The sequence below is a fragment of the Alosa sapidissima genome, chromosome 16 (genome assembly GCF_018492685.1).
Source record: "Alosa sapidissima isolate fAloSap1 chromosome 16, fAloSap1.pri, whole genome shotgun sequence".
Classification (NCBI taxonomy): domain Eukaryota; kingdom Metazoa; phylum Chordata; class Actinopteri; order Clupeiformes; family Clupeidae; genus Alosa; species Alosa sapidissima.
Genome location: NC_055972.1, coordinates 11,243,621 through 11,260,754, shown reverse-complemented (window position 1 = coordinate 11,260,754; position 17,134 = coordinate 11,243,621). Strand labels below are relative to the sequence as shown.

The window sequence follows — 17,134 nt, the reverse complement described above, 5'->3', positions numbered from 1 at the left end:
ATAGTAATTTATCAGGACATGGCTATTGAGAAAGCATCCTTTTCCTGTGCATAAAAAGATGTTAATGACACAAAGAAGTACCAGCAAAGCTGGATGCTGTCAAAAACACAACTAGGGAGGAATATTATTTGTGTCTAAATTATTGATTAAAAAAAATGATTTGAGGTGAAATGAGGGGGTGTTCATAAAGAAACTGGCATCGATGCAGTATGAAGATCAGCTCTATCATTCTGAGATCCATGGGGGCAAGTGTGCTCTTAGAGGACTCAGTAATGCTGTTTGTACCCACACAGTCAAAGGCCACTGTTGCTGCTGTTGTGATCTAGAGACAGTGGCCTTTTGTTGTGTGATGATGTCAGCACACAGCCATCTTGGACTGACCTTTGTGGCCTCCACCTGCTGGTGGTATAATGATGGCTAAAAAAACAATACAGTGATATTTGACTGTGGTATCAGGGCTAACTACTAAAACAATACAGTGATATTTGACTGTGGTATCAGGGCTAACTACTAAAACAATACAATAATGCTGAATGTAATGCAGAATCCTGGTATACACATGGGATTCTTTCTTGACAACTCGTTGTTAAGCTTATTATGAGAAAACCTACAAAGAGTTCACACAACACAACTTCAAAATATTGGCTTCTCAGTTGTCAGTCTATATTGACACACATTGTGTGCCTTGATGATGCATCCTTTGTGTTACATGCTGTTTGGTTGTACTTGCAGTGTGAGGCTTTTCTGTAAAAACATCATTACACTCAAATCTTATAAGTCACGACTAGAGCACAGTGGCTGTGTAAAGTGTACTGAAGGACAGTATCCATGTGTACAGTAGTATTGAGTGCTGTTGTGTGCAGTGTGGTGCAGTGTGGTGTTGTGTTGCCGTGACACCTGCCCCTTCCCCACCCGTCTGACACTGACCTTCATGACCTCCACCTGCAGGTCCTCGTGAAGGGTGGGCGTCACCTTGACAGCATCCAGCACCTGATTCAGCAGCTGCTTCTCTGGAATCTCGGTCTCTCCAACGATAAAGCGGTCCTCACAAAGGATCTACGGGAGGAGATGGAGAGATGAAGATGGAAATCAGTGAAGGAATAAAGAACTTGGAGAGAGGCATAATTGACTGAAGGAAACAGACAAAACAGAGAGGCGAGGGAATCCAGGGCAAGTAACCTAGTACCTTGTGAACACGGCCTCCATAACAGTATAAAGCAGAGGCATTTCTTTCTCACTGATCTGTCCAGAACAGTTACAACTCAGTAAAATATCTTGGAGTTCTCAGGAAACCAAACACTGCCTTTAAGAGATCACCTTTTAGCTCAGCACTTCTGCCTGGTAAAGCCCCACTCTGTGGATAAACCTCTTTGTGTAAGGGTGCAGTGTTGCAGTGTAAAATGGGAACAGAGGAGGTGGCTGGGTGTTAGGAGGCCTTCACCTGTATACCAGTGAGGGCGGTCTGAGCCAGCTTGGTGTTTTTGGACTCCAGTGCCAGCCGGAGAGGTAACAGGCATCTTGCTCTACACAAAACAAACAAGCAAACAAACAAACAAATAGGCATATGAGAACACAGGCCATACAACCATAGAAGAAGAGCATGTGGAAACACAGACCTGGGGCAGGCCTTGAAGAAAGACCAATGGACGAGTACTTGTTACGTTTCATATCGGTAGAAATTACACAACAAAGAGGTCAAAAGTATAGAGGTAACACTGTACCTAGGGTAAAAAAAAACTCCATTCAGGAAATGTAATAGCACTGCAGTGCAGGCATTACTAGTTTAATCATTTACACTACAGACGTTAACTTCAGCTTTCTTTGACTTGCTGTTAATGCTTTTTTCCTGACAACCTCTGCAGGGAATTTTTGCTTGAGTGCCCAAAAAGTGACTTGATTAGGATGCCTTTGCCACTGATGAGCACAGCAATGCAGAGGCTTTGAAATGTGATGAGCATAAGCAGTGAAGAATGGGGAAAAATGATCATGCCAAAACTGCTTATGTGAGGCCTCACCCGACCCCAGTTGTGTCAGATTCAGCTGTGCCACATCACCATCAAACCTCACTGAATGATGTTTTCCTGTTTCCTGATATCCACGCCCACAATGGCATGTTTTGTTTGTTTACCTTAATCATTTTTATTTCTCTCTGAGAGCCCTGTGAGTAGTTTTATTGTTGTGGGATCATATACACACCATAGCAGCTAGTAATCAAGGATCTTAACATACATTTCAACCGCTCCTTTGTTCAAAATGGCCAACAACTATGTCCACAAGGACAACATGATACACATGACATTGAGACAGTCATAACAGATAATTACTCGCCTAAATGATTCAAAGAGGAACACAAGGGGCAGGATAAGGAAGTTAGTACTTGATTGCAAGGCCAGGATGATTTGGAAAGTGTCAAGCCCTCTCAGTCTGCTTTAATCAGTGATAATGTATTCCCTACATGACAGCAGGGGGTGGGGCTCGTTTCCTTCCCTACTGTGTGGCTTCTCAAGGAGAAGAGACTGTGAGCCATACATCTTTATGTTATCACAGACAAACCTGACATCAATTTGAAGATAAGAGCTCTCTGATGGTCAGTGCATCCTATTTGAAAAAAAAAAACAATCTTCATTTTGTCCAAAACAAAGGTGACCTCATAGCTGTTTTGTCACATTTTGCTACTTAGCATAACAGTAACAGAGCAGTTCATAAATGAAAAATACAGACAACAGATAACTACAGATACCTCTTATTAGGTGAGGTGACTGAGATTGCATGCTAGTGGTGTACTCAAGTGACAAGGATGCCCAATCATGATGGTCAATCATTGCCAATGCCACAACTCAGTGGGCTAGAGAATCCTTTATCTAGAAAAATAACTCTGGGTCTAAGCTTCTCACAGGCTGCTTCCCAAGACAGGAGTGCAACTAGAGCTGGCTAATCACCCTTAACATAAACAAACCTAAGAACATCTTGGCTGAAAATAAGGTCGCCCAAAAGTTAACTACTTTAGTTCTGAGTTTCTTACATGGTAAGGTAAGGGTTGATGAACAAAATTAATGTGTTGGTGACAAAGGTTATGCAACAAAAAGAATGCGTGCTGCTTAGCTATTTTTAATATGCAATGAAATGTGCACTGATCTACAGTAGGATCAGTTGCAGTTGAACTCTAAACACACAGGAGACTGTGAACTGATTGATGAGCAAAGACATGTAAACTTGGCTGGGTCACGCTCACGTCCTTGTCTAATACGGGACACAACAAATGCGGGACACAAGGAGTCCCTGTGTGTCTGAGGCTCACTGTAGTGTTGTAGTGAGCATCCGAGGAGATCTCAGCCTCCTCTAGGCCTACTGTATGTCTTAATAATATCATCTTCACAGAGCAATGAGTTTGTCCCTGGGGTCATTTGCTCAAGGTGAGGTGCATAAATGGATGTACTTTTCCTTTGCTCGATGCTGTGATACTGCACAGGTGTGCGTGCGTGCGTGCGTGCGTGCGTGCGTGCGTGCGTGCGTGTGTGTGTATGGGATAGAGGGAGGTCTGAGAAAACGAAACTGCTACAGTGAGGTCAATGCAAAAAAGGAAGCAGAATAAATAAAGGAGTTTGTGAAAAACAGAAACTACTGTACCTATAATAGCCCCACTTTAACGCCATGTGGTTCATTTACACAAATCAAATCATTGATAGAAAGTGGGTTACTGTGGACTTATGAGAAATGATGCGTTGTGGCCAACTTGGCACCATGAATATTTCATGAATATTGGTGTGGCCACACAGGCCCGTCTGCACTATGCATAACAAATTAAATACATACATTAAGGCCAGGCAAAGCAGGCCATTTGTCATTGTTACAATCAGCTGCTGTTTCACCACAAAACAGATCCAGCTTCTTACCGGAGCTGAGATGGCAAGATCTTGACCGAGCCAGTTTGGGCTTCAAGTGTTTCTGGTAAGAATTGAAAAGAGAAAAGACAAGAATTAAATGTTGAGTAACAAACAAAAAAGTACAAATTGTAAAGACAGACATAAATCAATTTTGACCATTTGGAGTAAGTTTGACCTATTTGTAGTAGCCTATTCATTTAGTCATGTGTTTTGTTGACATGGAGAATCTTCATTTGACGGTCACTACCTGCTCTTAATGCAAGAAAAACATGGATAGCAGTAGCTTACTCTTTAGTACCAAGAAGGTGGCTGGACTTTGACAATGATCTGGCAATCCCTAAGCTGTGAACTAATCTATGAACATTTCAACAAGTTGAGAGCACCCAAAATGGTGGTATGGCAAACATTAATGATGGCTTGTGTCCCCCTTTGGCCATTTGAGAAGATGTGATTTAGATCTGGCCCACAGCAGTCCAGTCCAATCCCCCCACCTGCCTTAGGCCAAAGGGAAAAGCTGTCCAGTCCCCCCATCTGCCTCAAGCCAAAGGGAAAAGCTGCACTCCACCTGATGCAGGCTACCTGCGAGTCAGTACCACACAGACTCTGCAATCTCATTTGCATACAGGTGAAGGCCGGTTGGAGGAAAGTGTGTGTGTGTGTGTGTGTATGTGTGTGTATATGTGTGTGTGTGTGTGTGTGTGTGTATGTGTGTGTATATATGTGTGTGTGTGTGTGTGTGTGTGTGTGTGTGTGTGTCTGCCCCCACATTAACCAGGTATGATCCCTCCCAAGGGAAGAGCCAGATTCAGTACAAGGGGCTGCCAGACTACAGACAAGAACCACAAGGCTGACGGAGCGAGGTGACTCATTAGATGGTGGTGCTGTGTTGGCTAAAGGTGGATGGCCGCCAGGATAATAAACCTATGTGGAAATAAGCATGACAACGGGATGATATTAACTAGAACAAAACAAAATGGCCGTTGAAACATCATCTGAGAGCAAACGTCTCAATAAATTAATTTGTGCACACAGATATTACACCAGACAGGAGTCAAACACAATCCATCAAGGGATTCCAACCACAAAGACACCACAACCCACTGGACAGTTTGTTTATTGTGCACTATCATTGGTATTGTGTATTATTGTGTTAATGTCCTCACACACGAAACTGAAATAACTAATTTAATATTTAATGGTAGACATGTGTAGCTTGACTGCATGATGTGCTGACCTGTCTATACACAGAAAGCAGGCTGAACATTTTGTGAAAACATGGGTGAGTTAAAGACTGTAAAAGAAAAGTAAAGGGACTGGTAAGGTTAGGCCTACAGTAGGCCTAGTTGATGTTGTCCTACATGCACAACATACTTTTATGACCACCATTTCAGCCACCATTTCTACAATTAAAAAGAACCAAACAGAGAACAATGGTGTGTCATTTCATACATTATCTTGAAGCAAGGACTGAGGATTGAGACCAATGTTGATGACATGCAGACTAGGAGTGTTACATTACTTTTTTACCTTTTTAAATTGCACTCACGAATCTGTTTTATACCAGTATGAGAATTGAAACACATGTAGCTTTTCCCCAGCCAACTTCTACAGCTATCGCTGAAGTGTGCTTTGAATATTCCAACTGGCTGCAGTTACGATGTGTTGACATAAGGGTAAAAAGTAGGCTGTACAGAGGATCTCAGAGCGCTATAAAACGCCACCTGATTATATGAAACTCGAAGCATTATTTTGGATTATATTCGTGTTTGTAGTGGTATTACTGAATTGGTTAGTGATTTAATCAGAGTGCCGTTGCTTGCCTCTCCTCTCCACATGCCAGACGCCGCCGCCGCCGCCACCACCTTTTAGTGACAGGTGGACGCGCGCGCGGCTGCTGCCAACTCACCGCAAGCAAGAGTGCAGGCATCCCGGATAGCTTTGTGTTTGTGCCCCGAAGCTTCCTTTTGTAGCTTCCGTAGTATTTCCTCCATGACCCCACGGCAGCAGATGAATGGTTGATGTAGAAAACCCAGTCCCACTGTTACACGCGCAGCATCTTCCCTGGTTTAGGTGAAGATATGAATCACTTCTAAGCCAGTGATGTCAATTCCGTGGTCCAGAGCAGGAAGGAAGCTATTGTTTTATTGTTTACCATTGGCAAACAAATACATTGCTCTCAAATTCTAAAATGACAAGGCTATTTCACGTTGCAATAACATTTGGTGTCCACCATTTTTGGCATCGCAGTACAACCGTGATGATACGCCCATGAGCAGTCTGTGCGTACTAGCTATTTCACTTAATTCCAACTGGAAATCTGGTCTGTAGTAGATGGCAAACTCCGGTAGTGGATTTCAAGCATTCGCCTACACGGAATGGTATTTTAGCAGCAGGTTAAAACGTTCTGAAATCAAAATATCAAATCGTGGAAAAGTTCTTCATCTGACAGTGGCATTTTGACAGTTTTTATCAGCTTTCCCATATATGGCCTGAGTTTATGGTTTGACGTGACTCGTAGGAATTGTCCGATTTCTATACTCCATTCCATGTATTTCCTACAGCCGCTGTGGAATCCGAAGAGTCTTTTCTGTTGCTACCTTATCTTTAAGCCACCGCCTAGCATACTGCTTGGTACGCACACCAACCCACAGGGGGAGCAAACCTCAGTTGAAGTAGGCTATATTTATATCGTAGTAGACCATATTATCATAGCTCATGAGGCAAGATACAGATATTATTCAGGTCGTATTCAGACGTTTACTGCAGATAGAGTAAAATGTTCACAATTGTGCCTACAGTTTCAGAAGCCCCCTGAGAAACAGTCTAAATGGTAGGGTATAGTAGGAGAGGCAAAGTAATGCAATAGGCTAGGTAGTTGATTTTCCTTATTGCAAACACTAGATGGCGTTAAAATACAACTGGGTGAGCATCACAACAGAAGTAGGCTATGCAATTCCAAATAATCCTGTGCTATCGTTTTGCTATTATTTGTGTTTTGTCTGTCTCTGACAGTAATACAATTTTATGAATAGCAATACATAATTTATATTGATTCAGTCATAATAATGATCTGTGTTTTTTTTGTTGAGTGTGTGTGTGTGTGTGTGGGGGGGGGGGGGGGGTCTTAAAGCTGTCTGTTTTTTTCTTGTTGTTTTCTTGTTGTACACATTTTCATTTCATTTTAATTTAATGTAGGCTACAATAAAAATGTTCTTATCTAATCCTTGAATTATGCTGCACCGCCATTGTGGTAATGTCGCATAGTGTATAAAGTCATTTTGGTCAGATATCCATGTTTCGAAAAATACAAATGCACATGCACTTTAATTTGCTATGGGGTACGTATTGTACATCGAGGTACGTATTGACATGTCAATGAAAGGAGTTACACAGATATCATCTGAACCTAGCACTGGGTTAACTGTGGGTTGGGCTAAATTGCGATGTCCTTCGCTGTTGTGTAAACGCGTCCGTCAGGCCCACCCCTACAGGTTTGTGAGCAGGTTTTCAATGTGCGGATCAAGTTACGCATTTGGGTGGAGTCGTTTACTTTATATACAGCATAGTTCGAGTACAGGCGAGAGAGAGTGAAAGGACAGGAGTTCCAGAACTGTAGCTATAAGCGTTATTCTTCTGCTGAAATTAAATCATGTTTCGTTGCGGGATCGCGTATCCACGATGCAGGTGGATCTTGCCTCTTCTTTTGCTTTTTGCTATCATTTTTGACATTATTGCAATCGCAGCTTCGTCCGGATGGGTCGAAGACGAGGACGCAAAGTCTCATTACGCAAATATGTGGACACATTGGCGAGGCAGGAATGACAATTGGACCGCCAAGTCGTTGATGGAATACTGTAAGTATCATTGAGTCTAGCGGTATTAAAAACAACGTTAGTGTAATCAACTAATATCAAGGTGACTGGAAGGACAAAAATGTGTTTTAATGTGTCTTTTTCGATATGTTTTGTTGCTTGAAACTTGATCTTGCACAATTGCACCCTACCTGTTGGCAGCGGGCGGAACGTAAAACTAAAAGTTCGAATTTAGGCATCGTCAAAACGTTGGATATCCTTGTGCCTTTCTGTCTTGAAATGAACTCTAACCACCAGTTGTAAACCTAGAAGTTCGTTTACCGCCTGTGTCCAAAATATCAACTCTAGCCAAGGTTTGAGCTGCCTTCAAATTGAAAAACCATTTAAAAATGCGCACAGCGGATTTGGTTGTAGGCTATACAGACATTGTGATCTAACGTTTGCACTTCACCGTGGGCTTACTGTGACGTGAAATGTCCCAGTAAATGTCACCTTACGTTGGAATAAATTCAACCGGCTGTAAGTTATCCTTGAAATTTGAGCTTAGAGTAGGCCTATTCTAAGTATTTGAGTAGAAGTGTACAGAATCAACATATAGGCCTATGGCTAATAAAGCTGGTTAAGCGTAGGCCTAGTTCGAGAATGACGTCTGTAGTAGGATATGGATGTTTTGTTAGACATTTAGGAAGGTGGACTTCTCTACTAAGGTAGTAATTCGTTTAAAATTGTGATTTTTCATGTTAATCATAAATGTATGCTAAAAAAACATATGAAATGGGAACATGTGGACGTATTTTTTTTTTTATATTGGTAAACAAAGCATGCTTTGGAAAAAGTAGATAACTTAAGATGAGGCATTTCTAGTCTATCTAAAATTGCTGCGATGTTAAATTTAACATAGTGCAGTCTTCAGGGCTCAGCTAAAATTAATCATACATTCCACAGTCTTAGAAAAGAGGCAGACTTTTTTTTATCAGCATGCTCTTTTCTAAGTCACTGCTCATACCATCGTAAATTATTGGCTTACAGTAATCAAACATGTTGCTCGGGAGTATGAAAATGCAGTTGGGTGAAATGTATATGAAGTCCAAGTTAGGTCTGGCTTTGTTTCCACTGATCATGCCAAATGTCAAAATAGCACATGCTTGCAACCTACTGCAAAGTGTGTGTGAGAGGATTCCAGATCAGCCTTGATTCATCAGGAGTGAGAGTGTTCAAGCCATGAAATATAGACAGTGATTCACATAGGGCTACTGAATATGGTGATGATGTGACTGGTCTTTAAGTGGCAACATATCTCACCCCTGTTAGCATGCTGTTGACAAATGACAAATACAACCATTTTAAAGGAATAAGGCTCTTTGAAAGCAAACCTTTGACAAGACTCTAGCTGCCATGTCACCTGGGAGCTCCTAAAGGGACATGTGCACTAAAATGTTTTGCATGCACTCCAGAAAACTTCCGGTGAGCACAAGAAACTATCTAGTGTGCACCAGAACCTTACAGAAAAAAAAACTTTTTGCCCATGTCCTCTAGGGCCTGTAAGTTTCTGGTGAGCACGAGAAAGTTCTTATATGCAGGCAGAAGTTTCTGTAGAGCATGCCAAAGTTTCTGGTGCACATACAAACATTTCTGATGCTTCCGAGTCATTGGAATGGTTCTATGGCTTTTTCTGAAGTGATTGATGGCCATCTCGCTTCCCTCTAGCATCTGTGAGCGGAAAAACCAGCCTTGCAACTTTGGGCCGGCAGGCCACCAGCCTCAGAGACAGAAAGTATTGCGGTCTCATGATGTAACAAATTGCTTTACTGCACTACACACATACATGCCAGGCACTGGCTAGAACAAGGTAGCCATGGCGTTTCTCAGACATTCGTCATGGCAGAGCCAGCCAAAAGAAGCAGAAAGCAAGTAAACAATTGTCGGAGGAACAGGGAAAGAGGAAAATGGCAGACTGACTGATTGAGGAGTGTCATAAAATATATACTCTAAAGCTGAAGGGGGCCTGCAGAGAAACCTGAGTTTTTAACTTGTTCTAGAGGCCTTTAATTGGAATTGTAGACTCGTAATTTAATTTGCAAGTGTGAATTCAAGTGCAATGATTCCTTGAGAAGTTAGGAATCCAGTTATAGTAGCCACAATGGTAACCATAACACATAACTATCAAATCATTTTAACAGCAGGCTTTTTAAACCATGTGCCTGAACCCTTGTTTTAGCTAATCAGTCCTCAAGTAGGACATTGCCAAAATAACACTCACTGTTTAACTAGTGCTGAGAACAGATACATTCTTGTTTTGTGTGACCATGATTCAATTGGACATTTGGCTCTTATGTTGCAACCATTTTGACTAGAATGTGAGTTTCAGGTGAGGTTCCACACCTGGAATCTCTGTGATGAGTCAGACAGACAAGGCGTGTTCTGCCATGTACAGCCACACCCATGTGTGACTAAAACAGTGCACTGATAAACCCAGTGAAAGGTAGTAATTTATTCAAAACAAACCGCCAAACTAGGGACCCCGAAATGGCAAATAACTTTGGAGCAGTCCTGGCAGTCTAATTCACTTTATTTTTTATATATTTTACGCTTATAATGGCTCCATGATTTATCATTCATTGTCACATGGTCATTTATATATATATAGTGTAAAGACTCCAGTGAGAGCAAACCTTGTGAATTTCTAATTTCTGATGAGTTAGTTTTGCAGTGGTAGGTTTGTTTTTATTTATTTATTTAGCACACATTAACATCAATGGTGCAAAGAGGGAATGAGGCCCAATGGGCTTGTACAAAGGTAGGTAACTGGATAGGAAGGTAACTGACATGGAACCCATCTGACCAGTTTCACTTTAGAACATAGAACCAGTCGCAGCATGATTATTTTCCTCAGGGCCAGGTGATAGATTGATAGATAGATAGATAGATAGATAGATAGATGGATAGATGGATACTTTATTGATCCCCAAGGGGAAATTCAGGTGAGTCCTCTCGATCAGTTCATGAAGAGACAAAGGCAATGGACATCTCCGAGAGATGATCAAAAGGTCAATAGATATAGAGACATAGAGGTTAATGCCGTTCCCTGAGTTGTGACATAAAAAAAGTCAGCCCCTGTCTATTCAAATTTAAGGTGTCTCTGCTAGGTCATTTTTTATGTTCATAAAAATCGCCATAACATATCCATAGCTATATGGAACAAGGAATCAAGCCAAATGACTAGAACCAAGCCATGCAATTATTCCAGACAATCAGCATGTTGCTTCAGGAGCATGAAGGGGACTTGGGTAGTTGGGTGTTGAGCTCAGATATCAACAAACCTTTGATCACAGACTATCGCAGAACAAGAAGAAAGCACAAATGTCCCCTTTGTCTGCATAATCCTGTGCAATTGCACACAATACTTCAGTCAGAACTACTAGGGCAATGTAGTAGTGAAAATGTGCATCTATTATCTATGAGCTGATACTATATTATTATGATTATTATTATTATTATTATGCACTTCCTTCTGTTGATAGACATGATTGTTTGTCTGCCCTGTAGCATCCTGTGAGACTTTTTTATTTTTAATTCTTACATAATCAAGGTGTCAAATACTGTTTGGCACCCATCATCCGTTCTTATAAAGTTGTGGTTAGAACACATACTAGCAGGATAATGCTCTGTCAGACACATTCCTCATTGGTAGTGTATGTCAGTGTTGTTATCTTGGATTCTGAAGGCTAGTTACATATTAATTAGAGGTGGTTAATTCATAACTTGAGATGAGTAGGCCTATTTGTGTTTGCAACTCTACGTTGGTTGTTTCTATTGGTAACCGGAGTTATTTTTAAAATTATTTGTAAGTATGCCTTGGTATACCAGTGTGATAAAGTAATTTGTTGATCTGCTTTGCATAAAGCTTCTTTTAGTGTTGGATGTAGCCCTATTTTAATATTCACTCACTGTCATAAAAAATAAATTCAAGAACTCTGCATGGCACAGAGCTCCAGACACAAAGTGAGATTTCAAGCTTTCGTGAAGGACTACAGTCCTGCATAGTATTGTGTCCTGTGTACTGGACACAAACCGGGGAACTGAGTGTGGAATCTTAAGTAAAGCAAAGACCATGGAAAACTATACATATGAACAGTTATAACATTTCTTTTGTGATCTTCGTGCATAAGTTTTCATAAGTAAACAAAGAGCAAGTGTGAAAAGTCATGTAATGTAATGTGTCATCTCTACAGCTTGGGCCCAGGCAGTGGCGGCCCTGATGATCATCGGTCTCATCTTCCTCATCATCGCCTTCATCATCTCCTGTATCGCCCTCTGCTGCACGCTCAACTTGGGCCTTGCGCCTCTCATCGGTGGCCTCGTCTTCCTCACGGGTAAGGCAGCTCACCATTGTCATCCTCGCAGCCTTCATCTTACTTTCATTCTGTAATAAGTATAAATACTCTTTTGATTCTGTGAGGGAAATTTGGTCTCTGCATTTATCCCAATCCGTGAATTAATGAAACACACTCAGCACACAGTAAACACAGTGAGGTGAAACACACACTAATCCCGGCGCAGTGAGCTGCCTGCAACAACAGCGGCGCTCGGGGAGCAGTGAGGGGTTAGGTGCCTTGCTCAAGGACACTTCAGCCGTGCCTACTGGTCGGCAGCAGATCCAAACAAAAATGTCATAAGCACATGCCATGCCATGCCAAGCTTGCGGCCAGTGAAATTAATTACACACTCCCTCTTCTTCTCTGTCAGACATGGTTCTTAAAGGCGATTTTGACAATTATTTAAGACACAAGGGAAACAGAGTTGTAACAGGGGGTAAACCCAGTGCCCTTAACGCCACTGTTCATAATATAAAAGTGTCTGTGCTGAGGTGATGCTCCCTTGATATCATTGTTTAGGAAGGGGTTGTATTAATTATGTGTTTGGACTAGGGTTGCAAAGGGGCGGAAAATTTCCGGTAAATTTCCGGAAACTTTCCGGAAACTTACCATGGGAAGTTAAGCTGGGGAATTTTAAAAATATTCCAAATTGGAAACTTTCATGGAATTAAAGGAAATTATGGGAATTTACGGGAATTAACTGGGAATTTTGGGTAATTCATACAAACTGTTTCATATACAAACATTTTATTTCGTAATAAGCAATATGATTTGTATGTTCGTATTTTCGCTTAGCTTAGCATACAAAGCTAGCTAGCATGCTAGCGGGAATCCCATTCTCTGCCTATGGTTTACTAGCGTGCTAAACTAGCAACACTAAACTGCCCAAGATACACCACACCACACCACACCACACCACACCACTCAACAACAAAATCCGATTGGTTGGAACATTTTTTCACCATAGGTTTCCTTTATGTCTAGCAGCCTATGCCGATTGCTGTGTGCATGTGATTGACATATGTGCAGGGTAGAAATTTGACTGAAATTGCATTAAATCAGGTTGTTTTAACTAATATTAAACTGCAAGATGGGGTTTTGTCCATTACATTTAAGTTCCCTGTTATAGACTAACTTGCCATATTAAAAATTCCCAGTTTATTCCCATTCATTCCTTTTTATTCCTGTTAATTCCCATATATTCCAGTTAATTTCCATGGAAAGTTTCCAACTTTGAAAATTCCCGGAATTTTGCAACCCTAGTTTGGACTGCCACCCATACAAAACAATAATCCTGCCACACATGAAGCAATGAATCCTTTATTGTGTCAAGTGCTACCAGTACCAGGGAAGCCAGAAAATAATACTTAAAAAAATGCTACGTTTTTGGATGCTGAACATTTCTGAAAACAGACTCTACCAGCTCATTTCTGGGAAAGCATTGAAGAGTTGCTTGCATGCAGCTTTGGTGTGTAGTGTCTACAATGAATTACTATGTGTAAAGGCACTGATGTCAGGGGCATGTAATATTATACAAGTAGGTCAGGCTTTGCATGTTGTGTTCAGGGCACAGATTAGATATTTAAAGTTCTCTAGTGTTTGGATGGAGCTGACTGCAATTTGTGGCAATCGTGGGTTTTCCACAGAAAATGTACTTTGTCATTTCACAAACTATATCCAGCCAGTCGGATGTGGCTTATGTAAAACAGTATAACTTTTAGACCGCCAAACTTAGTTTTTAAGCTGTTTTGCTATTTATAAAAAGAGAGTGACAAAATCATTAATATTAGCTTTTTTGCCATTTACTAAGAACAAGACTGGGCATAGAAGAGTAGAGAATATGCGATTAAAAAAGCAATGAAAAAAACATATTGCAAGCAACAGCAGGCTTGTCGTGGCCTGTTTCTGTGCCTCGAGTGCTGTTCACAGTTAGAGCTGTGGCCAACAAAGAAAAGAGTGCAACGACACTCCTCTCTACTTTGCTATGCCGTTGCCATGGGAGCAAGCAGATTGTACTGAGCCTGGCTGAGTCACCGTGGTGATAGTGAGATCATAAGGGTGTTGTGTGTGAAGAGTTCTTGGCAAGGGCTGCCCAAACCTGTACACCCAACCCCACCCTCCCGACCTCTCCCTACCCTCACACTCCCACCCTCCCCTTTTGCCTGACATTGAGTTTCCTGTCTCCTAGAAAGGACAACACAGACTTCTGAATGGTCTATGAGCAGTGAGCAGTAAAGAGGAGTTACTCATTTTCAGTGTCATTTCTTTACTATCCAGTTCAGTATCAAAATTAATCATCCTCTAACTATCCTCTAACAGGTTGTCATGTATCATATCTGTATCAAAGAAGTAGTCATTTTCTTAGGAGGAAAGTTAAGTGTTTAGCCCAGTAATGTCTCATCTTCGAGAGAACAGTTTGCATTTCAGTGTAGATAGTATATCAAGAAGAAGAGCCAAACTCTGCCAAGCCTAACAATACCAAACCAGTGCCAATCCCAAATTCCATTCTCTTTTAGGTAAATGCAATATGCAAAGAGTAAACTGAATGCCTCAGGCAACTGGGTGTTTCCCACAGCTATGTGTTAGAGGACCTGACACACCCTTCGAGCAGGGTGGGGCTGTTATTCACAATCATGTGAACCATTCATTACAATATCTCAACTTTGGATGCCAGTTTTGACAATGAGGAAAAACAACAGACAGTGTTCTCATATACATTATGTTCTGTTCATTGTGTTTTCTTATATTTTATATTTTTCCCTTTTCAAAAGAGCTACCCAGTATTTCTTACATTTTATGTAAATTATTCACTACAATTTAGATTTCATGACATATCTTTCTTCTGATCTCCATAAAACCACCCTGGTGAGACCTTGGTGAAATCATAACCTTATTTAGTCAGCTGTTACGCTGTGCGTTTCGATGTGTAGATTTGACCATTTCTCTCTTTCTCTCTCTTCGTCCCACAGTCGTCCTGCAGATCATCGCCCTCATCATCTACCCCGTCAAGTTTAACGAGGATCTCATCTTCGAGGGCCACTACAACTACACCTGGGCGTACGGCTTTGGCTGGGGCGCCACCATCCTTGCCATCGGCTGTGGCATCCTCTTCTGTTGCCTGCCCCGCTATGAGGACGAGCTGACTGGCCTGTCCAAGACCAAATACATCTACACCTCCGCCTAAGCATCAGCCCACTGACCACACCTCGCTATCTCTCTCTGTCTTTCCCTTGCGGTCATCAGCCTGTGAGAGATGAGATAAAGATAGAGGTTGTGGTGGAGACTTTTTGAAGACACTGACAGATGAAAACGGGGCTAATTGGTTCTAAGTGGACCATCTCCTCATAGACTTAGAACACTTGGCCTTGTTCCGCTTTCTCTCTTTCCTGTTTCTGTAGTTCTTCATTCGTTGCGTGTCCATGGTCAGCAAGATTAACATTTGTGTAGGACCAGAGCAAAAAGAATGGCCTATTGGGATGGTTGTAATCATGATGGTCCATTAGCCTGGGTTTCTGCAAGATTCATGTCACTTTTGTGTAGAGAAAGTTGGACACTCGGAATCACCAGTGTAATTGTTCAGCACTCATTGCTATGTGTTAATTGACTGTCCCAATTCACTCATTTCACTTACACTTGCCAAGTCATACGTATCAACCCAAATAGCTCCTAAGTGCACTTAAAAACCTTTCCACCAAATGAAGCGCATAGGATTATACATTATAAAGCTGGCTCAGGTCGTGGGCTAAATGGTCCCTTGGGAAAGGAAAATATACACTTGGTCTGCTACATCTTTGGTGTGTAGTATTGTGAGTGAGTAGGATTTCTTAATGCACACTAAAATAAATAGAAAAATGTACTCTAGGTCTAAATGTATACGTTATGGGCTTATTCTGTTTCCATCAAATACTTTAAGATGGCTTTTAGAAGCTTTTTACTAATTCCAACGGCCACTTCAATCTTGGTATGTCATTAAACATATTAAGCTTCAAGAAAACAACTAATCCTGCAGATGAATGTATATATTTCTCAAAAAACTATATTTTTTCCAGATTATAATCATAATTGAAATCAAAGAGAGGATTTGGAATTCTGTATGCAACTATGCAAAACGTGTCACTGTTTTCTCTCTCTTTCTCTCTCTGGGTGTGTTTGTGTGTGCGTGTGTGTGTGTGTGTGTGTGTGTTGTATGTGGCTGTTGTTAAACTCTGACTATCCATTTTTTGCACAAAAGGTTTTCAAAGAATTAATGTCCATCTGAGTGATGGGATCACCATGTAAAAGTATAAACACAGGTGGCTTCATGTGGTCCATGTATTAGTAACTGTGTCATGTAGTCCATTTGTTTGATTTTATCCTCGAATCTTGTTTTCATGACATTCATCATTTGTGGCAGTTTTTGTGATATTGCTACAAAGCTGTGTCCTTCTTTCAAATGTCACATTTTAATAAAAACAAAAACACTTTTACATTAGTCCAAATCACAGCTGTGTCTGGTATGAGTCTGGCCTTGATCTGACTCAGATTGGATGGGTCTGTGCAGGATTGGGGCCAGAGTCACTCTGGAGTCACGGCCATCTGTGTTTACTAGCTGTCTTACTACATACTAATATTTGTGCCTTAAAGACCATGTCAAAAACATATATTGTAATATCTCCTATCTGTTGTTGAATATCAAATTCCATTCTAAAGATATGTACTGTACATAATACAATGTACTTTCCCAGATATTGGCATAGTTGTAATTTAATTGACATTATGAGACTGTTTGCAAGAATTTTGTGTGTTTTTTATGCAATAAAAAGTGTTTCAGACATCCATCCTGGTGTATGATGCCACTTGTTTGTCATTTATGTTTCAAATAAAGTAATCACAGAATGACGTGAAGCGTGAAGTTCCTTTGTCTGAAGAAACAGAAACCGGCTTGGCCTTAAAATGTTGCAGCATGCTTAGGGACCGTTCGTTATTTATAAACGGGGTCACCGGAGGAAAATAGGGGAGGGTCATTTCTTTTTATTCTTTGTTGAGGGGAGGGTCACCTAACTTTTTTTTGTCTAGGGGGGGG

At 41.1% G+C, this 17,134-nt stretch overlaps 2 protein-coding genes across 6 annotated transcripts in view; one reads left to right on the top strand and one right to left on the bottom strand.

The window, feature by feature from the left end:
* Nucleotides 1-6,436, bottom strand: part of arfgef3 (ARFGEF family member 3) — a 50,772-nt gene extending 44,336 nt beyond the window's left edge. For all 5 annotated transcript variants that reach the window (XM_042066748.1, XM_042066749.1, XM_042066752.1 and 2 more), the window contains exons 1-4: nucleotides 5,791-6,436; nucleotides 3,894-3,945; nucleotides 1,442-1,523; nucleotides 928-1,056 (exon numbers count right to left, since the gene is read on the bottom strand). In XM_042066748.1, coding sequence (XP_041922682.1) covers nucleotides 928-1,056; nucleotides 1,442-1,523; nucleotides 3,894-3,945; nucleotides 5,791-5,875 — 348 coding nt within the window. In that variant the 5' untranslated portion in view covers nucleotides 5,876-6,436. The remainder of the gene's footprint in view (nucleotides 1-927; nucleotides 1,057-1,441; nucleotides 1,524-3,893; nucleotides 3,946-5,790) is intronic.
* Nucleotides 6,437-7,419: 983 nt separating this feature from the next.
* Nucleotides 7,420-16,889, top strand: LOC121685904 (p53 apoptosis effector related to pmp22). The gene is made up of 3 exons (XM_042066755.1): nucleotides 7,420-7,738; nucleotides 11,929-12,069; nucleotides 15,042-16,889. The coding sequence occupies exons 1-3, from the start codon at nucleotides 7,534-7,536 to the stop codon at nucleotides 15,254-15,256; spliced, it is 561 nt and encodes a 186-aa protein (XP_041922689.1). The 5' UTR covers nucleotides 7,420-7,533; the 3' UTR covers nucleotides 15,257-16,889.
* The last annotated feature ends 245 nt before the right edge of the window (nucleotides 16,890-17,134 follow it).

Bases quoted from the DNA above. Each gene is read 5' to 3' on its own strand.
- LOC121685904 (XM_042066755.1), top strand. From the start codon at position 7,534: ATGTTTCGTTGCGGGATCGCGTATCCACGATGCAGGTGGATCTTGCCT. The intron at 7,739-11,928 runs GTAAGTATCATT...TCATCTCTACAG, and splicing joins CAAGTCGTTGATGGAATACT to CTTGGGCCCAGGCAGTGGCG. The intron at 12,070-15,041 runs GTAAGGCAGCTC...TTCGTCCCACAG, and splicing joins TGGCCTCGTCTTCCTCACGG to TCGTCCTGCAGATCATCGCC.